Raw genomic sequence first — 13,800 nt, forward strand, 5'->3', positions numbered from 1 at the left:
CATCCTTTCATTCATAGTCTCCTCATTATCACTAATCTCTTCACTTAATACAATCATTGCTCCAGCTTCTTCAGTCAAACCAACAAGAGTTGGTGAAGGAGATCCAACCACTCTTTCTTCTCCCTTTCCCTTCACATCTACTTCAACACCCTCACTTTTTTTTTTTTTTTTTTTACCACCAATTTTTCCAGACCGATCAGTTTCTACACCAGCAATCGTACCAACCAATACAAACGTATTTTCAAGATTCTCATCAATTTTAGCAGCAACATCAGAAATTTTTAACCCAGAAGTTATCTGCTCAGTTTCAGATGAAACTGGTTCTTCCCCCTCAGTTGTAGACTTGAAGGACTCATCATATTTTTAGGGTTCTTCTGCTTGACTGGCTTGTAACATTTCACTCAATTTCTTAGCTTGTTCTCTACTGGCCACTGTGTTGCATGCAATCATTTTGATATGCTTTTTCTTGAGGGTTTGGGTGGTTGAAAGTGTGGGTAAAGGTTCTTTGGGTTGCGAGCAAGGGTTTTCAGAGTCTTTTGGGATTCTCATGGGTGTTTCCATTTGACCAGTTCAGAAACTTGAGATAAATGGAGAGTTTTGAGGTTTTGGAGATTTTGATCTTTAAAAAAAAATTTGAGATAAGAGTGTAAGGTCAGATCAATTTAAAGATGAAAAGGTTGGGTGTGTAATAACTTTTTGGAGGTTAGAAGTCTTTTCATCTTGGGAGTTTCAGTTTGAAGAGGCATCAGACTCTTCCCCAAAAATCTCGGCAATTATGGCATGTAAGGCTCTTGGTGAAACTGGTTCGTTTGTAACTGATTGGTTCAAAAGTAGTTTGGGATAAAGTGGGACTCTTTTCAGTTCATGATCCATATGCAGTTATTTCAAATTATGCTGAGCGTAGAATATATACCTTATAAGCTCGATGAACCAGGTTCTTCACTGAAAGTTCTCGTGTAAGATTGATTTCTTTTTTCCAAGAAAATAAGGATAATATCATTAAACATCAGTGAGACATTTTATCACATGGCACAAGAGTATACTAATAAAAGCATAAGACTGAGCAATATTTAATCTAATTATTCACAAAATTCACAATTTATCTAACCAATCATTGCGTTAGAATCAGTTTCTTTTAGGTAATCTTAATCATCACTAATTCTAACATGTTCCTTTCAAAGTTATCCCTACTCAAAGCTTTTGTGAAGATGTCAGAAATTTCTTTATTAGTAGCACAAAATTCCACAGTGATCAACACCTCTCAAAATTATCCCTTTGAAAACGATGCCCGACATCTATGTGCTTAGTTCTTTTGTGATGGACTTGATTCTGGTCATACTAATTTCACTGGTGTTATCACAAAAGATGGGGATACAACCTTTGAATACCATAAACAGAGGTCAGTGGTGCCTTTTAAGTATCTCAAGATCCTCTTAACAACAGTCAAGTGCGACTCCTTTGGATTTGCCTGAAATCTAGCACAAAGTCCTACACTGGAAACAATGTCAGGTCTGCTAGCAGTAAGATATAACAAGGAGCCAATCATTCCCCTATACAACTTCTAATCAACAGATGAACCAGGTTCATCCACATCCAATTTTGTGGATGTTGCTATAGGAGTGTCAAATTCTTTGGAATCTTCTATTTTAAACTTTTTAAAGCAACTCTTTCACATACTTCTGCTGATGGATCATAGTTACATTTGAGTTTTGTTTAATTTGTAAGCCTAAAAAGAAATTAAGCTCACCCATCATACTAATTTCAAATTCACTCCCCATTAGTTTAGCAAATTCCTTACTTAACTTATTAGTAGTTGCTCCAAAGATTATATCATCAACATATATCTGAACTACCAAGAGATCTTTACCTTTTTCTTTCATGAACAAAGTATTGTCAATTTTACCTCTCTTGTAGCCATGCTCAAGCAGAAATTTTGATAATCTTTCATACCATGCTCTTGGAGCCTGCTTGAGCCCATAAAGTGCTTTGTCAAGCCTGTACACATGATCAGGACTCTCCTTGCTTTCAAACCCCGGAGATTGCTTGACAAACACTTCTTCCTTTAGATAGCCATTGAGGAAGGCACTCTTGACATCCATCTGGTGAAGGGTGAATTCCATGTAAGCAGCAAAGGCTATGAGGAGCCTTATTGCTTCCAACCTTGCAACTGGAGCAAAGGTTTCATTATAGTCTATGCCCTCCTCTTGGCTATATCCTTGAACCACCAATCTTGCCTTGTTCCTTGTAACTGTTCCATCTTCATCAAGTTTGTTTCTGAAGACCCATTTTGTGCCAATTACTGATCTGTCATTGGGTCTTGGTACCAGATGCCAAACTTGACTCCTTTCAAATTGGTTGAGTTCACCTTGCATTGCATTTACCCAATCTGCATCCTGCAAAGCCTCATCAACATTTTTAGGTTCAATAAGAGATAAAAAAGCATCAAAAGCACAAAGATATTTTAATGAAGATATGGTTTTGATTCCAGAGGTTGGATCAGTGATTATGTTCTCAATGGGATGAGAACTTTGATACTTGTAAGATTTCACAACCAACTGGTTTCCCCTTGATGTTCCTTCAATGTTTTGTTGCTGTGGAACAGGTTCATGGACAAGTTCCTTTGAGGTTTGCGAATCATTTCCTCTTTGTTCTATTCCCCCTATCATGTTGTCCTGGGTGGAAGAACCTGTTCCATCACCTGTTCCTTCCTATAGTGCAGCTTCAGTTTGGGCTGTGGTTTCATTTGAGTTTCTTACCAGCCCAATTGCTTCATCATCATGTTCCTGCCTCTCAGAAAGAATGTTAGTTTCATCAAAAACCACATGAACACTTTCTTCTACACACATAGTTCTTTTGTTATAGACCTTATAAGCTTTGCTATGTGAAGAATATCCCAAGAATACTCCTTCATCACTTTTGGGATCAAACTTACCTAGGGAGTCTTTACCATTATTTTGCACAAAGCACTTGCATCTAAATGCCCTAAGATGGGATATGTTTGATTTTCTCCCTTTAAGTAACTCATAGGGAGTCTTCTCTACAAAGGGTCTAGCCATGCACCTATTTATGATATAGCATGCAGTGTTTACAGCTTCTGCCCAGAAGCTATGGGGCAGTTTACTAGGAAGAAGCATAGTCCTAGCCATATCTTCAAGTGTCCTATTCTTTCTTTCAACTACTCCATTTTGTTGTGGAGTCCTAGGAGCAGAGAAATTATGATCTATGCCATGCTCATCACAAAATTCAACAAAATTAGCATTCTCAAATTCAGTACCATGATCAGACCCTATTGATGCAAGCTGATTACCTAGTTATTTTTGAGTTTTTCTAACAAATGAAGTGCATTGGAGGACATGTTCCATTTACATGTTCTATCAAGCTCATGTTTAACCTTTGTTAAGTCTTTCAAAACTCTTTACATTTTCTTCCTTTTTGTATAGCTCATCTTTAACCTTTCTTAAGTCATCCTCTAGGTTGAGTTGTATATCACTTGCTATCTCTTTTCCTGTCCCTAACTTTAACTTTATATTTTCAGATCTAAGTTCTAATACAGTTGTATCAAGTGCATGAACCTGGTTCTTCAAAGCAGTATTTTTCTTTTCAGTTTTACAAACGTTTATTTCCAGGTTTTTGCATTCTGCTTTTAAAAAGTTACTCTTTTGACAACTGTTCTTTTTTAGAACTTATATTCTTAGATTCATCAATTAAAGTTAGCAACAATTCTGATAGTCTATCTTTAGAAAGGAGTTTAATTTTATCCTTAAGGTCCAGAAAACTTATCTCAGATTCTTCATCAGGTTCATCTTCAGATTCTCGAATTGCTAATGAGAGTTTGTGCAGCATTATCATCAGTGTCCTCATTTGAACTATCTTTCCAAGTAGCAACCATTGCTTTGGATGACCTTTTGTTATAGTTCTTCTTGTCATGAACATGTTCCTTCTTTTTGTTCCTTCTTTCAGATTTCTCCTTTTTCCACTCGACTTCCCACATAGGACAGTTCTTGATCATGTGGTTCTTTTTACCACATTTGAAGCACCCATCAGTCATATGAAAGTGATCTCTTCTCCTCTCCTTCCACAAAGAATAGCAGTGATCATTGAATAGTGGTGGCCTAGTGGTGGATTACTCTTTACAGTTTCCAGGTAGTGCACTCATCTTGATCTTTTCCTAAGGTGTTAGCCTCTTGTAGGATAACCTGCTCTGATACCAATTGATGTTTTATACTTCAATACCACACAAGAGGAGGGGGGGGGGGTGTTGGTTTGTGTGGTGCCTGATTTTCACGTGCACTGGATTATCGAAGGACCTGGTTCTTCTATGCGTTCCTTATACTACAGTTGCGGAATAAATAATGCAGAATGTAAAGAACACAAGGATTTTTATATGGAAAACACCCGGTTTAAAAGGTGAAAAAACCACGACCTACTACCCAGTAGGATTTTCTCCAAACACTTCACTACAACTCCGAGCCAACAACAAAGTTTACAACCTCTTGCAAACCTAAGGATTACCTCTAACCCTTGTAGCAACCAGCCACAGGCTGTTGCGACTGCTTCAAGTAAACTCTAACTTGAACAATACAACTAGAGTTTACAACCTCTTGCAAACCTAAGGATTAACTCTAACCCTTGTAGCAACACGCCACAGGCTGTTGCAACTACTTCAAGTTACCTCTAACTTGAAAGATACAACTCAGGTACCTAGTACAATTTGCTTCTTAGAAAGCTGAAAGGTACAACTCAAAACGCCTACTACATTTTGAACTAGAAATAAAGAAAGACACGTAAAACTCTTTATGGAGCTGGTTCTTCAATCGGATTCGTGTAGCTTCAGGATCGCACTCTTAAATCTCACAGAAATTGCTCACAAAATGCCTTGCTATTTTGCTCTCAATTCGTGCTTAACTTCAGTATGTGTGCATCGCCTGTAAAAGAGAACACAACTGATATATATAGAGTTAGTAAATAAAGATTAACTAGAAGTCTAATGCTTTACTCTTCCTTGGTGGAAGAGTTCTAGTTATCTTCAACTTCTAACTCTTTCCTTATCTTGGATAGAGTTCTCTTCAAGTAAGGAGTCCTGCTCCTTATCAAATATGCAACCTTTTCGTTCAGGGATTATCATAAATAACCACTTATACTTATCCCTTTCACGTGCATGCCTTTTGCTTGATTCTGCCCGTCACCTGTGTACACTGTCCATGGACCTGGTTCATGCATGTGTTCCTTTGTCAATCATCAAAACAAATTTACTCATGCCAACATACGCCTTTTCTAGGTCTATAAACACCATGTGTAGGTCCTTCTTTCTCTCCCTATACTGTTCTACCAATCTCCTCAGTAGATGAGTGGCTTCCATAGTCGATCGCCCCGGCATGAATCCAAACTGATTCTCGGAAAGTTCTGAAACTCGTATGAAATTATAAATTAACTAGAGTGGATTTCTAATTAAATTACCTTAACTTTTTGAGATGGGGTTTCTAATGATGTTTGTAATTGTTGAAGTTTCATTTCAATTTTGTTTTTTTTGGCATGAATTGGGAAAAAATATTTGGCGTTAATATCAGCTGGACACTTTTAATTTTAGACTTAACATGTTGAAATGTCACGTGAAATCAGTGTGTATGTTTTTCTTGTTTAACATCTAGACAGGTTGCTGTGATTCAAGTTAGTGTTTTCCTTTAAGCTTCATTATGTGTTTGTTTGCCATATGCTTAATTCATTTTTGTTAAATATTCGGCATTCACTTTCGTTTTTTTGTTCTTTTTGTTTTTAAGAAAAGGAAATTGACTTTCCATATGGCTGATATTTATCTACAGGGGTCTAACTGGGAACTTAAAGGTTGTAGATTGAGTCTTCCTGATAGAGAAAAAGGAGAGAATGAAGGGACTTCCAAAAGGACTCCGTGATAGAGAGAACGGAGAGGAGTTTAAGGAGTTTGAGGTAGTCTACAAATGACGCACACATGGGAAGTGTAAGAAGTTTAGGAAGTAGATGACTTTAGCATTTGTTAGTTATGTTTCATATAATTCCTGTAGCAGTTATTAGTAGTAGGCCACTTTCTCATTCCAATAGTTTTAGGAAGTTATTTCCTAGTTTTTAGGTGGGTGGTGAATTCACCGGTCTTTTTATTTAAAGTTATTTGAATTCTGTGAAAGGTATATAGAAAATTATTCCAGTCTTTGTGCAGGTTCTTTTTTTAACGAACCAGCACCATAGGTCGCAAAAAGAAGACTACTTCCCAGACTAACTCTGATTTTATCTTGTAACTAGATTTATAATAGGGGACCATAAAAACTTTCGAAAGGACGAAAAGGGGAGATTAGTTTTGTGCAATGCTCTTATTATGCGAGACTGTAATCTTCTAAGCTAGTGGTTACTTTGTACTCAAGTGACTGCAGGTTCTTATTGTCCTTATGTTTGAACCAAGTAATCGTCTCTCTTCTTACGAAGAGGTGTTCGAATAAGTTCGGAGACTCAGTCAACCTTATCTTTAGCGTGGATATCTATGTTACACCGAAACGGAAGCCACTATCGAGGATTCCTGACGAGCTTAAAACACAATTAAAGTGCAATAAGCGATTAAAACACGAGATTATAGCCTACCATCAATACCCCACACTTAAATCATTGCTCGTTCTCGAGCAATCAAATTACGACACGACCTTTTTAAACAAGTCTCCTAACTCATCATAGCAAGAATATTTAAAATAGATTAAGCACAATAGTGTAACATCTTCACCTCAAGATTTGACTCAAAAGCACCACGCGTTATTTATAATCCGCTCACTTACTCTAACATAGAGGTCAATGACATTACCTTTCCTTCATGAATTAAGTGCCCTCACACAACAATCGAGATTAGTTCCACACACAATAAAATTTTAGAATTAGGAATTCAAGACAGAAAGAATTTACTCACTCTCAGAAACAACATTCATATGCACCTTTCTCCTTATTTCATTAGTTCCACTCAAAAGCCAAACCAACCACCCCACACTTCAACTTTTACAAAGTTCATAGCCACTTCAAGTACTCATGGGAGGTACAAGGTTCAAATAGATTGTCAATTCAAATAAATGGGTAGGGCTTGTAATTAGGGGTGATCAAAACCGAACCGAAACCGAACCGCAAAAATGGCTTAATGGCTTATTGGTATCGGGTTAACGGTTTGACGGATGGGGAACCGATTGAATTTTTTTTATTAACGGCAAATCGGTTTGGGGACGGATTATTCAATTTTCTTTACGGATAATCCGTTAACCCGTTAAAAATATATATGTAATATGTATATTAAATAAGTAATAAAAATCCCTTTCTTATCGTGGGCCGTGGAATTATACAAGCAAAAGTGTTAAAACTTAAAAGTGTTTCTTTACAGTTGTCTACTTGTCCAGTACCCTTATTTACCAATACTCTATTAGGCATTCAGATTTGAGACATTAGAAAATAGAAACCCTAACGTCTAAAAGTGTTAATTTCAGTATTACACCCAGCAGCTAGAGCAGCAGATTCACTGTCTCCCTCTCGCTAACTCGCCTCTCTATCTCGCCTCTCCCTCTCGCCAACTCGTCGTCTCGCCTCTCCCTGTCGTCATAGCCAGAGCCCAGAGCAGCATATGGTAAGTTTCTTTTCTTGTTAAAATTCCAACTGTTGCCTTCTCTGCCTTGTGCTGTTTTGAGATCGATTTTGACAGTTTTTGTTTAAATATCTATTAAGGAAATTGTTATTTTCATTCCTTTTCTTTTCTTGTTGTAGTGACTCATAGCATGGCTGAAAATATACAAAGTGATAAGATGATGGGTGAAAGTGGGGCTTCTAATTCAAATGCAATAAGCCAATCTGAAACAACGGAGTCAAATATAACCAAAAAAAGAAAATAAAAGGTCTATTGTGTGGGATCATTTTACAGAAATTATTACTTCCGAAGGAAGTACAAAAGCAAAATGTGACTATTGCTTTATTGAGTATTGTTTTAAGACCAAAGACGGTACGTCGACACTTCTTTCTCATATGTTTAAATGTCCTAAACGCCCTGCTATTGTTGATAAAAAACAATCAAATTTAGGTTTTCAATCTGTTCCGGGGGTAGTCAGGGTGACGTAGCTGTTGTTACTTGGAAATTTGATCAAGAAGAGTGTAGGAAGGCGTTATGTCGTATGGTAATAGTTGATGAGCTTCCTTTCAGCTTTGTTGAGAAAGAAGGTTTTAGAGACTTTATGAAAGTGGCGCAACCTTATTTTCGGATCCCTTCCCGTAGTACTGTAACTAGGGATTGTTTTGATCTTTTTAATGACGAAAAGCAAAAGTTGAAGAGGTCTTTTATAGAAACGAAACAAAGAGTATGTATTACCACTGATACATGGACTTCTATACAAAGAATCAATTATATGTGTATCATTGCCCATTGGATTGATAGTGAATGGAATATGCATAAAAGAATAATTAATTTTTGTCCTATAGTTAGTCATAAAGGCGAAGATATGGCAAATGGTTATGGTAGGTGCTTATGTGAGTGGGGGATAAATAAGATCTTCACTGTCACAGTTGATAATGCAAGCTCCAATGATGTGACAGTAAAAGAATTGTCTAAGCAATTAACAAAAATGAGAACTAATTTGATGAACGGTAATCACCTTCACGTGAGATGTATGGCTCACATCATGAATCTTGTGGTCCAAGATGGTTTAAAAGAATCTTCAGTGTCTATTGAATGTGTTAGGCATGCAGTGAGATATGTTAGGCAGTCTCCTGCGAGGTTGAAGAAGTTTCAAGAATATTTTGATGATGAACAACTCAATTGTAAAAAAAATTTGTGCTTGGATGTTCCAACTAGGTGGAATTCCACCTACTTGATGTTGCATAGGGCTGTTGAATTTGAAAGTGCATTTTCACATTATGCATCTAGTGAAATTGACCTAAGATATTATCTTGAGCATTCTTATATTGAAGTTGGAATTCCTACAGGTGAACTTTTGAGTAGTGATTGGGAGAATGTAAAAAGAATTACAAAGTTTCTTGAAATCTTCTATCTTCTTACTTTGAAAATATCTGGATCACGTTATGTTACATCGAATATTCATTTTCTTGAAATTTATGCGGTTGCTGTTTATTTGAAGCAATTGATAGCAAATGAAGATACAGTCTTAAGTGAAATGGCAAAGAAGATGAAGGAAAAGTTTAATAAGTATTGTGGTGATCCAGGGAAAATGAACAAGATAATTTTCATCTCATGTATTTTGGATCCACATTACAAGCTCGAATCAATTGGTTATGCACTTGTAAAGATGTTTGGTGAAGATCCGGGGGCAACTATACAAGCAGAAGTGAAGAAGTACATGACTTCATTATTTTGTGAGTATGTAAAGTCCAGCTCAAAAGGTGTCGTGCTTGCTTCATCTTCATATTGTTCTTCATTGGACACTTCTACTTTCGGGCTTTCTGACAGTCAAGTAAGCACCCAAAATACAGGACTTTTGGAATCACTAATGCAAGATATAAAAAAATATAAAAGTGGGAGTGGAGGTGTGGATACTAAAACAGAGTTAGATAAATACTGAGTATGACACTAAAGAATTTGATGTTCTTCTCTGGTGGAAATTGAACTCAGCTGGCTCGTGATGTATTAGAGATTTCGGTTTCAAGCGTGGCATCCGAATGTGCGTTTAGTACGGGAGGACATCTTCTTGATTCATTTAGGAGTTTATTAACTCCTAAATTGGTGCAAGCTCTAGTGTGTCTTCAAGATTGACTTCAAAATGAAAAATTAAAACAACCTGTTAGTGTTGAGGAAGATATTGATCAAATCGAGCAGCTTGAACAAGGTAATAATATTGTTACTATATTTGTTGTATATAAGTGTTGTGGATATGCTTATATTTATCACACGACTTATTATTTTAATTTATTTTCTTCAGATTTAGCCAGCGATAAAAAAGACCCTTCCGTAATTGACGTGTAGTGTTAATATATCTGGTAAGAATTCGAATTGTAATACAATGTTAATTAATATGTTAATATAATAACAACAAACATGAATTTTTAGATCAACAGTTTATATAATTCTACTAATTAGCTCAAATTTTAAGGTGTATCTGCAAACTCATTGATCTCATTTTGTAAAGTCTTGTGCCCTCAAGCTGTCATATTTCAAGCCTGCTACCATCTGAGTTATATAGTGCTAGGTTGTTGGATGTTAGCAGTTTGTTATTTCTTGAATGCTATTAATAATGCAAATGGTTCTACCATTGCAGAGTGATTCCAAAGACTCTTAGGTTGTTGTTTGAACTTTGATGCTACAGAAATTGAAGCACTATAAGGCGTTAGTTGCAGCAGTTATATTTTGTGGATGTCTCCAATTGTTATAGATTTTATGTCTAAATTTTTATTTTATCTCTAGTTGTATTCTGGACTCATTTTGACAGGTGTAATTGGCTAATTGCCATGTTAGAAAGTGTTAAGTGTTAATAGAATCTTCATTCATCATTATTATAAAATAGTTAAGATTTCAAGTGGTTACTATATATGGATAGTAAATTAGTGATTAATAAGCATGTGTAAATATGTGTATAAAGTTTTGTACTCTTTGTTATTTCTGTGTATAGATTAATCACGTACTAGCAAATAGTGATTTAAGCATGTGTAAATTAAATATCTTTACAGCTTTGCCTTTAGATATTTTTTATCTAGATCTTTACATATTAAATTATTATTGATGTGATCTTTATGAAAATGGTATGTGCGTCATGTGCAATTGCATCCATTGCTCCAATATTTGTAGTGGACTGAAAGCAGCGTCAGTGGGCACTAGCAGATTTCTCTAGTGTTTAGAGGTGTCAATTTTGGTGTAACAACTAATAGGCTGTAACATGAAGGACCAAAATAGTCCTCTGTAATATAGATTGAACTAGGCCGATAAACCGCCCGATAGCCGCCCGATAATAGCTAAACCGATACCAATCTACCCGATATCTTATCGGGTGGCTAGCGGATTAATATATTTAAAAGGCGATAACCGATAAGCCAAACCGTTAAGAGTATATAACCGTCCAATCAGCCCGATAAGCAGCCCTACTTGTAATGTGGTTTCCAAAGAAACAAGATTACAGGCTCAAAGGGTTTAACTAAGATACATAATAATTAGGTGGGTGAAAGCATATAACTGGCTCAACAAAGAAATGCCTATACCACTTCCAAGACTGAATAAAACTACTATTTCGCTTTGCAAACACACGAGCATGTTCTAGACATTAAATACAATGCACAGAATGACACAAAACCTCACACACACATGGAACATAATTCACTTAGGATTTGACTCATCAAGACACTCTAGTCAAAGCAGTTAAGCAAAGTTAAGAACACAAAATTTAAGGTACTTATACAAGAGTCAAAAACTGAGCATAAGCGCCATAACTGAGATATGCTTCAATTCAAATCACCGCACAAGGTTTCATACTACTAACAAAAATAAAAACTACCTATACCCGGTTCAAACAAAATCCTAGGAAAAGAACCGCGACACAAAGATCGACCCATCGTCGGGAAAAATCGAAAAAATTTCAAATTTTTATGGTTTTTTTAAAAACAAAAATTCCTATCAAACTACTAAAACTAACAAACAAAAACTAAGACTAATATACATACAATATACAAATATATCCTCCACCCACACTTTAAGTTGTGGCATGTCCCTATGACACACAATTAAAAAGCATAAGGTAGAGAAAACTTCCCTCAATATCTAGTCGGGGTCTCAATCAAAGTCGGGCTCCATTCTTCTCGCCCGAACTAGTGCACACGTCCATGCAGACAGCTTTTTCTCAGCCTTCTTAGGGTATACCCCACACTTGTCTTTTTTCCATCATTGGAGCCTTCTCTCTTGAACTCTTCACCTTCCACTCAACACTTGCAGCTTGCTTCTCGTTTTTCACCCCCATCTCTACATTCATCTCAAAAGTCACAGTCTCCTCACCCACTCTAAGCATGAGTTTTCAATCATGTATATCCAATATTGCTCCACACGTTGCTAAGAATGGCCTTCCTAAGATCAGGAGAACCTCCTTGTTCTCCTCCATCTTCACCACTATAAAGTCTACAGGAAATAAGAACTTATCTACCCGAACTAAGACATCTTCCCATATCCCCTCGGGTATGATAGTTGTCTGGTCTGCCAGCTGCAAAGATATTGATGCAGACCTTATCTCTCCAATCTCATTTTCCAGTTTCCTGATAAATAGACAAAGGCATTAAATTAATTGACGCACCAGAATCATATAAAGACTTATCAAAATTAAGAGTGATTAACAAGCAATGTATAGTAAAACTCCCTAGATCTCCACACTTTTGTGGGAGTTTGTTTTGCAATATTGTACTGCAATGCTCTGCAAGCTTGACCCCCGAGGTCTCTTCTATCTTTCTCTTCTTTGTGAGGATCTCCTTCAAGAATTTGACATAATCTGGCATTTGGGAAAGCACTTCTCTGAATGGTAAATTTACATTGACCTGTTTCAGCACATCTAGAAATCTCTCAAACTACTTGTCTAGATTTTCTCTATATAGCTTTTGGGAAAAAGGTAGGGCAGGCATGTGCTTGCTCTCTTCATTAGATTCCTCCCTTCTTGAAGTTTCCTCCTTCTTCTTTTTCTCAACTCCCTTCTTGCCTTTCTTCTTCTTATCAACTTCATTTTTCAGCTGCTCCCCACTTTCTCTTTTTCAGGTACCTCTTCTTCTTGGATTGGAGTGGGATCCTTCAATACTTGCCCGCTTCTCAAGGTCACAATATTCACCGTTTCTTTAGGATTTCTCTCAGTATAGGCAGGGAGAGTTCCTAGAATTCTCTTAGATAATATAGTTGCAATTTGTCCCACTTACTTTTCTAGGTTTCGAATTGCTGACCCATGAGCATCTAGCCTCTCATCTGTCTGGACAATGAAGGCTTTCATCATATCTTATGGACCATATTGATTGGATTGTTGAGGCTGAAACTGCTGCCTCTACTGATTTTGGAAGCCTGGAGGTCCTTGTCCCTGAAATCTTGGGTTATTTTGTTGCCATGCATTTGCAGTACCCCCATGTGAACTCCATAAAAAAAATGGGGGTGCTTTTGACCCATTGAATTGAAATTATAATTCCCAATAGCATTAACTTCCTCAGTTGAGGCTTGACACTAATGAGTACGGTGTCCTCTTCCACAAATATCACATATTGTGTGGGGCTCACTATGTATCGAGGCTAAGGTCAGCTTCCTTATTTCCTTAGCCATAGCATCAAGTTGTACCTGCACAGATGTATTAGCATCAACCTGGTGAACACCAGTTGATCTTCTTCTTTCAGCAATCTCAGAGGGCTACTGATTTGCATCTTCAGATAACTCATCTAGAATTGTGAATATTTTCTCTGGAGTCTTCTTCATCAACGGGTCTCCCGTTACATTGCTCAATGTTCTGCGTGAAGTCGGTGTCAATCCATCCCAAAAGTCCTGGAGTTGCATCCAGAGTTCAATTCCCTATGTTGACACTTTCACACTATCTCTTTAAACCTCTCCCGCGCTTCAAACACAGTTTCAGTCTCGTTCTGGCAAAAGTTATGGATTTCTCTTCTAAACTTGCCCGTCTTAGATGATGAGAAATAGTGATCAAGAAATTTTATGGTCATCTCATCCCATGTTCTAATCGATCTATTAGGCAAGCTTGGAAGCCAATGCTTTGCATCATCTTTGAGTGTGAAGGGGAATGCCCTTAAGTAAACTACATCTTGTGACACACCATTGTATTGAAAGGTGTTCATAATCTCCTCGAA

The 13,800-nt window shown here is 37.0% G+C and overlaps 1 protein-coding gene across 1 annotated transcript; it reads left to right on the forward strand.

Annotated features, from left to right (window-relative positions):
* Nucleotides 1-8,483: 8,483 nt before the first annotated feature.
* On the forward strand, nucleotides 8,484-9,560 carry LOC108947705 (zinc finger BED domain-containing protein RICESLEEPER 2-like). The gene has a single exon (XM_018775943.2). The coding sequence runs from the start codon at nucleotides 8,484-8,486 to the stop codon at nucleotides 9,558-9,560; it is 1,077 nt and encodes a 358-aa protein (XP_018631459.2).
* Nucleotides 9,561-13,800: the final 4,240 nt, after the last annotated feature.

This window comes from Nicotiana tomentosiformis, chromosome 8 (genome assembly GCF_000390325.3).
Source record: "Nicotiana tomentosiformis chromosome 8, ASM39032v3, whole genome shotgun sequence".
Lineage (NCBI taxonomy): Eukaryota > Viridiplantae > Streptophyta > Magnoliopsida > Solanales > Solanaceae > Nicotiana > Nicotiana tomentosiformis.

What these genes read in the sequence shown, in the direction of transcription:
- LOC108947705 (XM_018775943.2), top strand. Translation starts at nt 8,484, where the DNA reads ATGGCAAATGGTTATGGTAGGTGCTTATGTGAGTGGGGGATAAATAAG.